The 13,284-nt window shown below is 42.5% G+C and overlaps 3 protein-coding genes across 3 annotated transcripts; 2 read left to right on the top strand and 1 right to left on the bottom strand.

Annotated features, from left to right (window-relative positions):
* BCR41DRAFT_424315 (NUC173 domain-domain-containing protein) lies at positions 1-4,864 on the top strand. The gene is made up of 6 exons (XM_022030407.1): positions 1-150; positions 329-395; positions 499-552; positions 667-755; positions 865-1,315; positions 1,428-4,864. Exons 1-6 carry the CDS (start codon positions 125-127, stop codon positions 4,695-4,697), a joined length of 3,957 nt encoding a protein of 1,318 aa, XP_021878755.1. The 5' UTR covers positions 1-124; the 3' UTR covers positions 4,698-4,864.
* A 2,892-nt stretch (positions 4,865-7,756) lies between these two features.
* Positions 7,757-8,179, top strand: BCR41DRAFT_296673 (AAA domain-domain-containing protein; the record flags this gene model as incomplete). The annotated part of the gene is made up of 1 exon (XM_022020439.1): positions 7,757-8,179. A coding segment is annotated over one exon (423 nt), but the record flags the coding sequence as incomplete, so codon positions are not given.
* A 2,435-nt stretch (positions 8,180-10,614) lies between these two features.
* BCR41DRAFT_141816 (ribosomal protein S19-domain-containing protein) lies at positions 10,615-11,659 on the bottom strand. The gene is made up of 2 exons (XM_022019542.1): positions 11,437-11,659; positions 10,615-11,336 (listed from the first exon to the last, which is right to left on the bottom strand). Exons 1-2 carry the CDS (start codon positions 11,557-11,559, stop codon positions 10,881-10,883), a joined length of 579 nt encoding a protein of 192 aa, XP_021878753.1. The 5' UTR covers positions 11,560-11,659; the 3' UTR covers positions 10,615-10,880.
* Between the last annotated feature and the right edge of the window lie 1,625 nt (positions 11,660-13,284).

Genomic DNA, 13,284 nt, shown 5'->3' with positions numbered 1-13,284 from the left:
TTTTTTTTATTGTTGTTGTACTCATTCTACCTTGGCCGTTATACCATTCTATTTTTCTGCTCTCTTTCCTTCACCACCGTTTCCATTCTTCCTCCTTACCTCATTTATACGGCAACGGCTAACGATGGAGGAGCACTTTGCCAAGATTAGGCATGTCAAACTATATTTATCTCTATACCCAAATTTTCGCTTTTTTTAAAAAAAAATAAAGTGAAATAAAAAAGGACTACGCCCAACTAACTTGTAAACTTGTATACTTCCCAAATTCTTTTATTTATGAATATTAATGCACATTATCGGGGGATTTCCTGGGAACATATATTGATAGGACGCAGCTGTCGTCCAAGCTTCCGAATCAGCAGATGCATGCAACCACGCTGCTCGCTGTGGAAGAGGTACTAGAAAATTTATCGTCGAGTATTCAGGGGTCAGGCTTTTGTTGGAAGCATGTAGTATACTGATTTACTAATTATGTAAGATCTCCTTTTTTTGTGATAGACTCTACGAGAGCAGGGTGCAGAGATCACACCAACAGCATACTTTGCCACACTGGTAAAGGACGTATTTCTTTTTTTTTTTTTTTTTTTTTTTTTTTTTTAAAGTAAAAAGGTTTATAGGTTTTTTCTTTCAATTGACTAAACATACTTATTCATGTACTTATGCTAGATGTCACTTTTGGATCAACAAAAAGACGACCCTGAGGTCGAAGAAATGCGATCCGCTATTCTTAATCTTCTTGCTATTGTTTTTCCCAAGTAAAGTGGCGTGTTTTGTTTTGTTTGCAGCGTTTATGATCAGAGGAAAATCCAGGTCATTGACTATATTACTAATTCATTTTCTTTCATCTTACTCTTCACCTTTTAGTGTCCCTGTTAGCGTCCTCCGATCTCAATATAATCCTACGCTGAGCGTTATCACAACAATTTTAGCACTTCAGCCACCGCCATCTGCACCTTCATTGCGATCACTGACTACCTGCCTGGAGCACCTCTTGATTGCTCAGGACTCTGGTGCATGGAGCCATAACACCACATTAAAGGCACTTCAGACATTACTCATTCTCTCATTAGACTCAAGACCCAAGCCCAGGAAGCGTGCTCAGGAGGCTGTTCGAAACATTGTCACACATCCACCTCTGATGATGCTTGTTCATCCAGGAATGAAGATTGTTGCTCAGACCACCCTCCAGGTCTTGAAGGAGTCTGGCAATGGTGTTGTTGGCGCAGCTGGATCCAAGGACAAGGACAGTGCTACACAAATGATCTTACATACCCTGCAGCTCGTTCGCATGGTCGGAAAGGCCTGGCCAGTCGAGGTAGGAATGTTTTTTTTATTTTTTTTTATTTTTTTTTTATACTGATGACAAAGCTTTTATAGTCAGTTTTCAAATACTAATGTTTATTTGTGGTTTTCTTTTGATTTTGTAGCAATTCCTCCCATTATGCGATGTTCTCCTTCATCTTCCTAAACTCAACAACCCATATCTCACATCATCTGCTTTCCAAGTCTTTGAATCATTGCTTTCAACAAAAGAATCACCCGATGCCCCTGTAGTAGTTCATCAGGAGAATGCCACCATCGCCAACCAAACTCCCGCAGAAACTATGGACCAGATTGTCTCCAGACTTGAAAAGATTACCCATGTGATGAGTGCAGTGCTGGAGCTTAAACCTAATGCTAACGACGCTACACTGATGCCTCTATGGCTGGATGTTGTTCGTGCAGGATTTGTCGAGTCGGCGAGATTACAAGATTCTATGAGGGCGGCAGGCCATGGAGCACAGGTGCCTCAGGAAGCTGCAGTCCCTCTTGTCCAGCTCTTTAAAACCATCTTTCCCAATCTGGATTCGTCTAATCCCGTCTCTGTTCATAATTCAACTGTTGACTGTCTAAAGCAGCTCATCACCCATTGTATCACGGATAGGATGATCGATATTGCAGTACAAGAGATGAAGAAGAACCGTGGATTGCAATCTGACAAGAAAAAAAGGAGCATTATTGAAACTATTTCAACCACTATTAAGGGCGGATTCGATATTCGTTTTCAGAGCGCTTGGTTGGGCATTTTGGATATCCTCAAGACTCTATTCGAGCGGCTCAACCACGCCGCTAACCCCTTGCTTGTTTCATTCCTTCCCATCATTGACGAGCTTCGCTTCACTCCTGCATTCACCCAAAAGGCCCATTTGGATGTTGTCTTGTCAACTGCAATCAGCACTGTTGGCCCCCGTATCTTCCTCGACACTCTTCCTCTCAACATTGAAAATCCTGGGGAGGGTAAGCGTGGTCGCGCATGGCTGTTGCCCCTTCTCAAAAACTCGATCACCAACACAGAGTTAGAGTACTTTTCCAGTACACTGATTCCTCTGGCTGATCGTCTTAATCTCAAGGCTCAGGAATGTACTGAGAATGGTATGATGAAAAAGGTTTACGAGACTTTGATTGGTCAGATCTGGAGTCTTGTAAGCGGATTCTGCGACCTGCCCGTGGATATGGAGATGGCTTTCACGAAGGAGCTTGCGGAGCGCTTCAGCAACGTTCTCTACTCTGTCCCAGATCTTCGAGCAGTCCTCTGTCAAGCCTTGACGAGCTTGGTTGTACGCAACCAGGCTATTATCGACAGCTCAGAAAGTGATGCAGTCTTGGAACGCAAGTATTTGATGAGCAAGGACGAGGCCAGGAACAATATTACATTATTGCAGCAGTATGCTCGTCCTTACCTCATGGTTTTCTTCAACATCTTCCAGGCTACTCTGCCGCAGTTCCGTGGATACCTGTTAGAAGTCATGAGAATGTATTTAAGCATTTCAACCCCTAAGGATTTGCAAGAGACTTTCTTGGCTGTCTTGGCTCAACTTAATACGGCTTTAACGACTGTCCAGAGTCCTGCTCAACAAGGAGATGCACCTCCTGCATCACACAACTTGATGGACCTTGCTGATATCATGGTTGCATATGTCGATGGACCCAGCTTGATCAGCCTGTACGAGGCAGTTGTCAACTTGTTTGCCAACGATGCCGATCCTGCTCTCCAGAAGAAGGCTTACAAGATTGTCAACTCAATGACAGAGACCGAAACTGGCCGCACTGTGTTGAAATCAAACCTTGAGGAGCTGATACGCACGATTCTCGAGACCACTGCTGCTGCTACAGCTACAGCTAAACGTGCTCGTCTGTCATTGATTGGGCAGGTAGTTTCTCTATTGGATCCTACCGACTTGTATTTCGTTCCTTCAATTCTGTCTGAGGTTGTTGTGGCTACTAAGGAAGTGAATGAGAAGACTCGAGATATTGCGTATGCGCTCTTGGTAGCTATGGGAAACAAAATGAAGGCTGGCGGAATCATCTCGACAGAGCGTGTCGGCGATATGGAGGGTGCACCTAGTGAGACTCAAGCCAGCATCAGTGAGTATTTCACCATGGTGACCGCTGGTTTGGCTGGTACAACCCCTCACATGGTTTCTGCTGCAATCACATCACTGTCACGCCTACTATTTGAGTTCCATAAGGATTTAGAGCCTGCTATGGTTTCAGAGATGATTGGAACCATGCACCTATTCGTGAACTCATCCAATCGTGAGATTGTGAAGTCTGCTCTGGGCTTTATCAAAGTGACGACCGTCAGCTTGGATGCCGCGGTTGTCCGTCAGCACTTGCAGGAGATTGTCAGTGGTATGATCCGTTGGTCTCATGAACACAAGGGACATTTTAAGGTCAAAGTGCGTCACATTTTGGAACGTCTAGTCCGTCGTTTCGGATATGATGAAGTAGTCGCGTACGTACCAGAGGCTGACAAGAAATTGTTGATCAACATCAAGAAGCGTCGTGAGCGTGCTAAGCGTAATAAGAAGAACAATAGCGCCTCAGGCATGGATATGGATGGTGAAGAGAATGAAGCAGAGGATGATACCAAGAAGACAGCCAAGCAACAAGCGAAGTTTGGAAATGCATACGAAGATGCTTTATATGGTAGTGAGAGTGACCTCAGTGATGACGAGGATGAGGATGAGGATGATGATCAGGAAGGTGGCAATAAGGGTAACAAGGCTACTGCAAAGAAGTCCAATAAGAAGAAGCAGGGAGCTGATGCCTGGATCAAGGAGGAAGGCGATACTCCGTTGGATTTCTTGGACCGCACTGTGGTCTCGCGTGTCACGGCATCCCACCCAAGCTCACAGACGACACGCAAGGTTAAGGACCTTGCATCGTCCTTTAAGACATCGTCGGATGGCAGGCTTGTCATTGATGATAGTGACTCTGATAACGAGAATAATGTGGATGAGGAAGAAGAGATGGATCAAGAGACGATGGAGTTGGATCAAGCAGAGAACAATTACCTGGAGTCATTAAAATCTGTAGATGGTTTCACACGTGGTCAAGGTGGAAAGATTAGGTTCAACAAGACTAATAAGCGTGGAGCATTGGGTAATAATGAAAATGAGGATATGGACATGGACATTCAAGGGGGTGTTGGACCTATTCGTCGAAAGGGTGCAAAGGATCCAAAGCAAGTCAAGAAGATTGGACAAGAGTTCAAGGCCAAGAAGGCAGGAGGAGATGTGAAGAAGAAGGGACGTGTAGATCCTTATGCATACGTACCACTGACCTCGTTGCGTAAAGGAACCAAAGAAGGACTGAGTCTGACTAATAAGAGCAAGTCCGATAAGCGCAAACTAGGCAAGCCTAGCAGACGTTAAAGGATCAGGAATTCTTTATCATAGTAGCATCTCTTTTGCATATTTTTATTATTTTTTAGTATATTGATTGTAAGCAAGTGAAGATTTGTTTTCACTTTGCCTTTTTGATCTCTTTTTTTATCATTATTCCCTACATACAACCTTCATGACATGTCGTTTGCATTGATATATTTGTTTGTAACTGCGAACAAATTAAAATATTACTTTAAACATCAAACTATGGTGTAGCTTGATAACAGATATTAACAGATGTTTCTAAAAAAAAATAATCTTGGTCTTGGATTCAAAAGCTTGATGGAGAACATGCTCAAATATCCCAAGCTTTTCCCTAGTTGAATACGTCGCACAAGTGAAAAGAAAGATAAACACACACAAGTCTTTGTTGCTCTCTTCTCAAGGGCAGGCGTGACTGTACTGCCGCACTGGTGACACCATCCAACTTTAAAAATGACTGGGAAAAGAAGAATCTCAGTCATCTTCATCAACAAATCTCGTCTCATTCTCGCCCCACCTCCCGAATCATATTTCATCTGTGCTTTGATTCCCCCTACGTCTGATTACAGAGCAATTTCCATTCTTGTTTACTTTATCTAGCCATTTGGTAGGTAAACTGTAGCTTGTTAGCAATAGCCCTATTCTTTCTTTTTTTGTATGTCAGATTCCCATAAGTAGGAAAAACTGTCAATTCTTTTAAATATTATAACAAGTGGTATTCATCTTGAAATGCGTCATATTTTTCTTTCTTATCTTTGACTTTGAATGGTCTTTTATGACATGTCAATAGCATAACTGTGTATATGTTTCTTCATGTGTGCTTCTGTCTAAATCTCGAACAAGTTACAACGCAAAGATACAGCAAACCGTTCAAGTCAATTGCGCCTTTTTGATATTGCAAAAAAAAAAAAAAAGAAATCTATCGTAAAATGGCAAATAATAATCAAAGCCTCTCTGCCGCCCTGAATGGCTCATTGGAACTGACTCTCACTAACGCTGCTGCTGCTTTCAAGGATGCGGATTTCTTCGACTCCTCTATTCTCTTCTGGTCCGCAGTATTGGAAACAACCTCATTTCTACTTTCACCTTCTTCTTCTTCAATTTCCCCAGATGTGGAGCTCCGAGCTTCATTGGACGTTTTGGCAAATGGTCTCGACCTGGAACAGGAATTGGATCTTGATGTTCAGGCAGACGAGCCTATTATCGATCTGGTCTTTCCCCCAGATCACTTGGGTTCAAACATCATTAATGCAGAGACAATCCTTCCGATCCAAACATACATCATTACAGCACTCTGCTACCTCAGTCGACAGATCAATATCCGGATTGACATCCTTCCATCCGGTCAGGATACACTCACCTCTTTAGGACCTCCACAGCGTTACTATCTCTCACTCAATTCACCTCAAAAACACCTCTATCATAACATATTAGCCATTATTTTTGCGACAAATGCCTCAATTGCTATCAATACACGCCGTTCGCTTGTTGTACAAAGGTCTCACAAAAACGAGACTCTACTTGCGTGGGAGCGTCAGGTTCAGATTCAGCAGACTACGCTTCTAGGCAATTCAAGCATATCATCCTCTTGGCAGGCAACTCTGTGGCCACAAAAGAAAACACCTCATAACATGCCTCGGTTTTTTTCGTATCTGAACGTGACGCACTCATGTTCAGTCGCAGGTTGTTCAATCCCGAGGAATGAGCAGGATATAGATGCATTGGAACAGGCAGGGTTCCGATTGGTGATCACCCTTATCCGAGAATCACCCTTATCGCCAACATGGTTCCACCATCAGTCTTCTCATGGACAACAACAACAGAAACGAGATGAACAAATTTCTCCAACATCAGTCCCGAAACTGATCAGGAATGCATTTGTACCAGTCGAGAATCGAAAAGCGCCTGGATTCCCAGAGGTTTTTGAGGTGTTAATGGGATGGTGCATACGCACTGGATGTGCAACAACAACAACAACAACGGCAGATATGGCAGACGGTGTTGAGATACCCAACCCAGAACTATTGACACCGCCAGAATACCCTCATCAGAGAGCGACATTAATTCATTGTGGAGGAGGAAAAGGCAGGGCGGGTATTGTTCTAGCGGCTTACCTGATCCGATTTGGAGCGTTGGGTCATGAGGCCCATGGATACTGTACAGAATGCATCAAGCACAATAATGTGCATCCATATGATTTGGATTATTTCCGCAAGGGGCTTGGAAATCAGGAAACAGTTGCTGCAACGCTTCCAGGGAAATGCTGTTCTTTTTTGCTTGAGGAAGATGAAAATGATGATGAATTGGAGTCACTAAAGGAGTGGACTTTTGTAGGATACTCCGTTCAGAGGAGTGAATGTCTGAACCGATTTCAACCTATGATGACGGCTAAAGATGCGATAGCGTATTTGAGAGAGTTGCGACCGGGAAGTATCGAGAGCGTTGAACAAGAGAAAGCAGTCAAAGCTTATGGTGATTGGCTTTGGAGGCAGTCCTCCTCCAGATCTGCGCGATCGAGCTCATCGAGAGGTACTAACATTAGCTCTTCTTCAGATATAACCGTATCTGACCATGACCATGTCCCTGGAGTAGGGCAGGGAGATGGAGGAGGACTCGATTCTAAATCTGAATCAAACACTACTACTTCCGTCACTACCAAGGCTAAGAAAGAAGCAAAGAGAGATCACCCACCTAAACCAAAACCCTCTTCGTCATCGACTCCACCTGTAAACGCCGCTGCTGGCGCAGAAGATGAAGGAGATGAATTATCAGACGATGACTATGCCAGGGGAGGTAGAAAGCCTGGAAAGAAGGGCAAGAAGGGCCCTCGCAAAATATCTCTGGAACCTGCACACACATTTGTGCCACCCCCGCCAGAGAAGATCATAAAGATCCCTGGTTCACAACACCATCAGCATCATTTGATTGTCCAACATAATATGCGTGCTCGACAGCTTCAGCGGGGTCAAAAGTCTAAAAAGAATGGCGGTGGCAGCGGTGGCCATGGAAAAAACTCGAAGGAACGCCCTTCATTCCATATTTCCGGAGCACCCTTGGTATCCGCACCGAAATTGGTTATCCTTGTAGGATTACCTGGAAGTGGTAAGAGTCATCTAGTCACAACTTTGATGCAAGGGTTTCCAGAGCATTTTGAGCGTATTTCACAGGATGAGTTAGGGTCACGCGCAGTCTGTGAGAGGCTACTGGCGCAGAATATGAGACGTCAGCAGCAATCGCTTGCGGTCCGTGGGCCTGGCAAGGCTTTACCGATGACCGTCTTTATCGATCGATGCAACCCAACCATGGCAGAACGGAAGGAATGGTATGAGCTCGCGTTCCAGCCCGATGAGACGGCCATGGTCTGGTTCTCGAGGAATATTGAGCAGTGTATTAAACGTGTGGACTCGAGAGAAAACCATCCAACCGTGGAAGCTGGAAAAGGGGACAAGGTCGTTCGTAGTTTTGCAAAAGGATTTGAGTTTCCGAATTTGAATAAGGAAGGGAACTGGTGTAAGACTCTAGTAGAAGTTGGGGACGATGAAGGGATTGATCAATTGTTGCAAATTATGAAAAAGTTTGCAGCGGATGCCCCAGCTAAACTTAGGACGTCAACGAATGGAGTGGAAACGAAACTCGCCATCAAGACTAGGCCAGCTTTTATTCCTACCAAGGCGCTGCAGCGAAAGTCTAATGGCACTGCCGCTACTGTTGTGAGCATGGCGACAACTTTTTCTACTATATCATCTTTAACATCACCAGAAAGTGGCGATGCAAAAGTATTATCACCTGTAAGCATGGAGAGTGTGGAAGAGGAGGATGAAGACGTTGAAGAGGACGATAATCACGGTAACGGTGGTTACGATGGTTTTACTCATGAGAGTAAAAGCCATAACTTAAGAGAGGCCGGTAAAGCCGGTGGCGATGCTAATGATCAAAAGGAAGACAGCAATCCACAGTTTTCATCTCAAATTTTACTTCCAGATGTATCTTTTTTGGATTTATCATCTTCCAAAGCATTGCGATTTGCATCTTTAACCGGGCACCGACCAGCGGTCAAGAAACCTATTAAGGGTAACTGGAAGAGCCCTTCTGTTGATACCACAATATTGTCCACAAATCAGATCCAAAGCCAAGGACAGGAATCTGCCTCTCCCAGGGGCGTCTCGTTTGCGACGCCACTAATCAATTATGACCGACCCATGCAGAAATATCCGAGAACGCCTCATCTATTCGATCCGCTAACGATACGACAGAGTCTGGCGCAAAAAACTGATCATATCGCGGATCTGTTTTTATCACCATCCGTTGTTGCATCTGAAGAAAAGAATTCAGCCATTAGTCGATCAGATTTACTTCTACCGCCCTCAGCCTTATACCAATACTTTGTGCCTAAACCGCACCAGGTCCTAACGGTAGAAGAAAAGATGGATGGTGCTAACATTGGGTTCAGTGTAGTGCATTTCAAAACCATGAACGGATTTGCAGGCATTACAGCCCCTGGGCCACCACCCAAGATCCGAGTCCAAAACAGGAACCACTTTGTACATCCAGATGATCATTGGCAGTTTAAGAAACTGAACAGTTGGTTAGACAAACATAGGGAGGACATCCTGTATCTCTGTGAAGGCCGTTGGCGATTTGATGATAACGACCCAAGGGGAAACAAAGAACAGGGAGTAGAAGCAGAGGAGGAGAGAGAGGACTCAGAGAGCGAAGATGAAGCATCAGAGCATAGTAATGTTTACGACAGGACCAGTTCTGCTTCGGCTGGGGACGTTACGAATGGCGATGATGATGGATCCTGGGAAGATGAAGAAGATGAGGATGAGAATGAATATGTGGATGAGGACAGAGTTCTTCAAGACGGTCTGGCGCCCTATGTCCTTTATGGTGAATGGCTCTATGCAAAACATTCAGTCGAGTACACAGGTCTTAAGTCGTGGTTTGTACCTTTTGATCTATACGATGTTAAAACAGGGACATTCGTATCTCGAAAGCTCTTCCGATCTGCAGTAGCCAAGACACAGTTGACACTCAACCCGATCATTCAGATCCCAGAGGATGTATATGGAGATGTAAAAAAAACGCTACAATGGACTATTGAAATGCTTCAATCCCGATCAGCATTGATGCGCCGTAGTGAACAAGAGAAAGAGGAAGAAGAGAAAAAAGTAGATCAAACTTCGGTGTGTACACAAGCAAAAAGGCAACAGGAACGTGTTGAGGGGTTGTACTTTCGGGTCGATCAGAATGATCGGCTACTGATGCGATCCAAGGTAGTCCGTCCAGATTTCATTGCAGGAGAAGAGCGGTGGGGCACTAAAGAACAGGTTGCGAATCTGTTACTATGGCATGAAGAAACTTTACCACGTTATGATGAAGAAAGCTAAAAAAAAAAAAAAAAAAAAAAAAAAAAATCCTGATAACATCATGATAGAGTATGTAGACTATAGAGATCATGAATTAAACTAAACATTTATAATACAACCCCGCACAAGACCCAATCATTTGTTGTCACTGGATTATGGCTAAGTGGAAGTAGCACTTCCCAGTTTTGTTGGGCACCACCATCACTCATATCTAGCTCAGTAACAGATCATCACAAGAAAATCAGGTTCCTTAGTCATTCAAGGGCTCCTTGCAAGGGGAGGTAGTTAAAGTAAAATTTTTTCCAAAGGCTGATCTACTGTCTCAAATAAATCAACGCGTGTCAACTGCGAAATGAAGCTGCTAATGTTATCATCGATATCTTAATCTCCTCCCACTCTTCTAAAGGTTGTTTTACCACCCTGCCTCTAAACATTGACAAAAAGGACCGCAAAGATTCATTCCAAGGTAAAGCTGAAGGCCAAGCAATACATTTCATGTCTTCATAATTGTTGGCATTGTAAAAGAAAGTAAAAAAAAAAAAAAAAAAAAAAAAGGCCGCTATCATGTATCTAACAAACTCAATAGGACTTGTGTAAACAAAAAAAAAAAAGTGTCCATACAAGCTTGGAGCCTATTGTGCCGACCTTGCTGTGTCTCTTCTGGGAGCATAAGGAAAAGTGTTTATTTCTGTAGTGAACACTTGGCTGTATCACTCAAAAAGAAACAAAATCCACCTCAACGGTAATGTCGTTTTTTTCTCAAAAAAAATGTCATGTATTGAAATAAAACAAGTAAAAAAATCTGTCTTTTTTTTTTTTTTTACTTGAGAGGGATGAAGCGAGATGAGTGAGTAGCACCAATACCGGGACGACCGTGCTTGACGGGCTTGTAGGTGATGGAGAACTCTCCCAAGTAGTGACCGATCATCTCAGGCTTGATTTCAATCTGGTTGAAAGTCTTTCCGTTGTAGACACCCACAATGGAGCCAATCATCTCAGGGACAACAATCATGTTACGAAGATGAGTCTTGACCACAGCGGGCTTCTCCAAGGCTGGAGCATCCTTCTTGGCCTGACGGAGCTTCTTGATCAAACCCATGGGCTTGCGCTTAAGACCGCGTTGGAAACGTCTGCGAGGGCGGGCGTTCACCAAATCCATCAACTGCTCAGAGGACAGGTCCAAGAGCTTATCGAGGTCAATACCGCGGTAAGAGAACTTGCGGAACGTTCTCTTCTTCTTCACATCGACGGCAGCGTCATCGTGGTGTTCGTCAGCCTAATCAGGTCCCATTTAAACAAAAGTAAAGAAAATTAAAAAAAAAAAAAAAAAAAAAAAACTTCGATAAGTTACTGTTTTTATGGACATAAAAATGTACAGTTGTGAGTGTTTGAGCGTATTTTTTTAGCCAGTGCCGAAAAAAAGGTTGTCTGTAGCCGATGTAAAAAAAGCTCTCCAAGTTAATGAAAGCTTTCATCGAATTGACTATTTCGAGCTCCATTCATCGATTCTTTCCTTATGATTGGATTATTGGTCCTCAGCTCCAGAGCTGTCTCCCAAAAGAATTTTGTATTTTTTTTTTTTTTTTTTTTTTTTTTTTTCCTCATCGAAATCCTATTGCAAACTCGAGAGCACTGGTCTCTGTTGAAAGAGAGAATAAAAAAACTCCCCTCCCGACTTGTAATAGACAAAGTTGTGATTCGAGGGTGGGTCTTCGTGAAACGAATTTGCGCTGGAAAGACCGAATCCAACAGATTTAACAAAACAATGTCGAGGTTGTGAACTCCACTTCTGATGATATGAAAGGAAATGAATCGTTCTAGATTCCTGTTTCATTAACTCTTTTCATTTCCTCCATGATTGTTGGTTGGCCGTTATAAAGACATGCTCCATCATCGGGCTTTTTTTTTTTTTTTTCTTCTACTGCTCCTTGTTCGCTTTCTTTCCCTTTTCCTTTTCCAATATATCAATGTAACATAGCTATGTTGATTGATAATTTTGCTATACATTTGATCGATGGATGCGCTGCTTTTCTTCTTGCTCTCCTTTGTGGATATTTTCCCCATCCTGAATTACTTCCTCTTTCTCTCTCCGCCTCCACACGCTGTGAATGCGTTATTCAATAATCCAGACAGTCACGAACCATTTTGTTAAGTTTTGAAAGGAGTTTTCAAAGTAGCCGCAGTTGAGTGCTCAATTTAATCTCTCTCCTAGTCTAATTAAGGGGTTAACTCTATAAATCACAGGCACACTCTTGGATTCCCATGTATCTAAGCTTTCAAAAACGCGTTTTTTTTTTTTTTTTTTTTTTTTTTTTCCTTCATCTTTTACCTTCCATTGAGTGGTGGATTTCTTCTATGGTGCAGCCCTTGTGGCGCTAGGAGCCTAGGGGTGTAAAATAATGTAAAACCATAGAACAAATAATAAAAACATCCGACATGATTGGCAAACATCTTGCCCATACGTTTTTTTTTTTTTTTTTTTTTTTCCCTGAGTAAAAAAAAAAAAAAAGTTACTGCAAATAAATCTTATGAGTAAATAAAGCAAGGAAGCTTTTCAGATGACCTTTAAAAAGTAATCCTGTTGCACACACAATCACGACCATAAACACATGTCATCTTCATACTTCCATAACATGAATAAACCAATCAACAGACAAATGAACAACTTTTTTTTTTTTTTATATATTTTTTTATTATTATTTGGAAGTACTATTAGTTATTAGTAGAGTTGTATGGAGAAACTAAAAAGACAGTATGTTGTTGCATCCTCTCATGAGAGGTAAGGGAAGGGAAGGCTATTAGTGAAGAAATGGCTTTTAAGATACAACAGATTTTTTTTTTTTGTTTTTTGTTCTTTTGTAATTTTTTTTTTTTAGCAAAAAAAAGAGAATTAATGATATTATAAGGAGAAGATTATGCTTGCAAAGAAAAGAAAACAGAAACGTAAAGAAACTAAAAAGAAACAAAAAGAAAAAAAAAAATAAAAAATTGGGAAAGTAGAGGAAATCCCGCGGAGGGATGATGATAGTGCAATGGTCATTATGATCGATTCTCGACACTAAAGGAGATGAATAAAAATAAAAAAAAGTTGATGTTAGTAAAAAGTATATATGGGTTGATGATACATGGTAGGTGCGGGAGGAACAGTGGATGATAGGGGATGGGGAGGACGATGAAAAGGTACACCGCACACATGATTGCTGCATGCATATGCTTCACAAACG

Source organism: Lobosporangium transversale (assembly GCF_002105155.1).
Source record: "Lobosporangium transversale strain NRRL 3116 chromosome Unknown BCR41scaffold_35, whole genome shotgun sequence".
NCBI lineage: Eukaryota > Fungi > Mortierellomycota > Mortierellomycetes > Mortierellales > Mortierellaceae > Lobosporangium > Lobosporangium transversale.
This window is presented reverse-complemented; position numbering and strand designations above follow the sequence as displayed.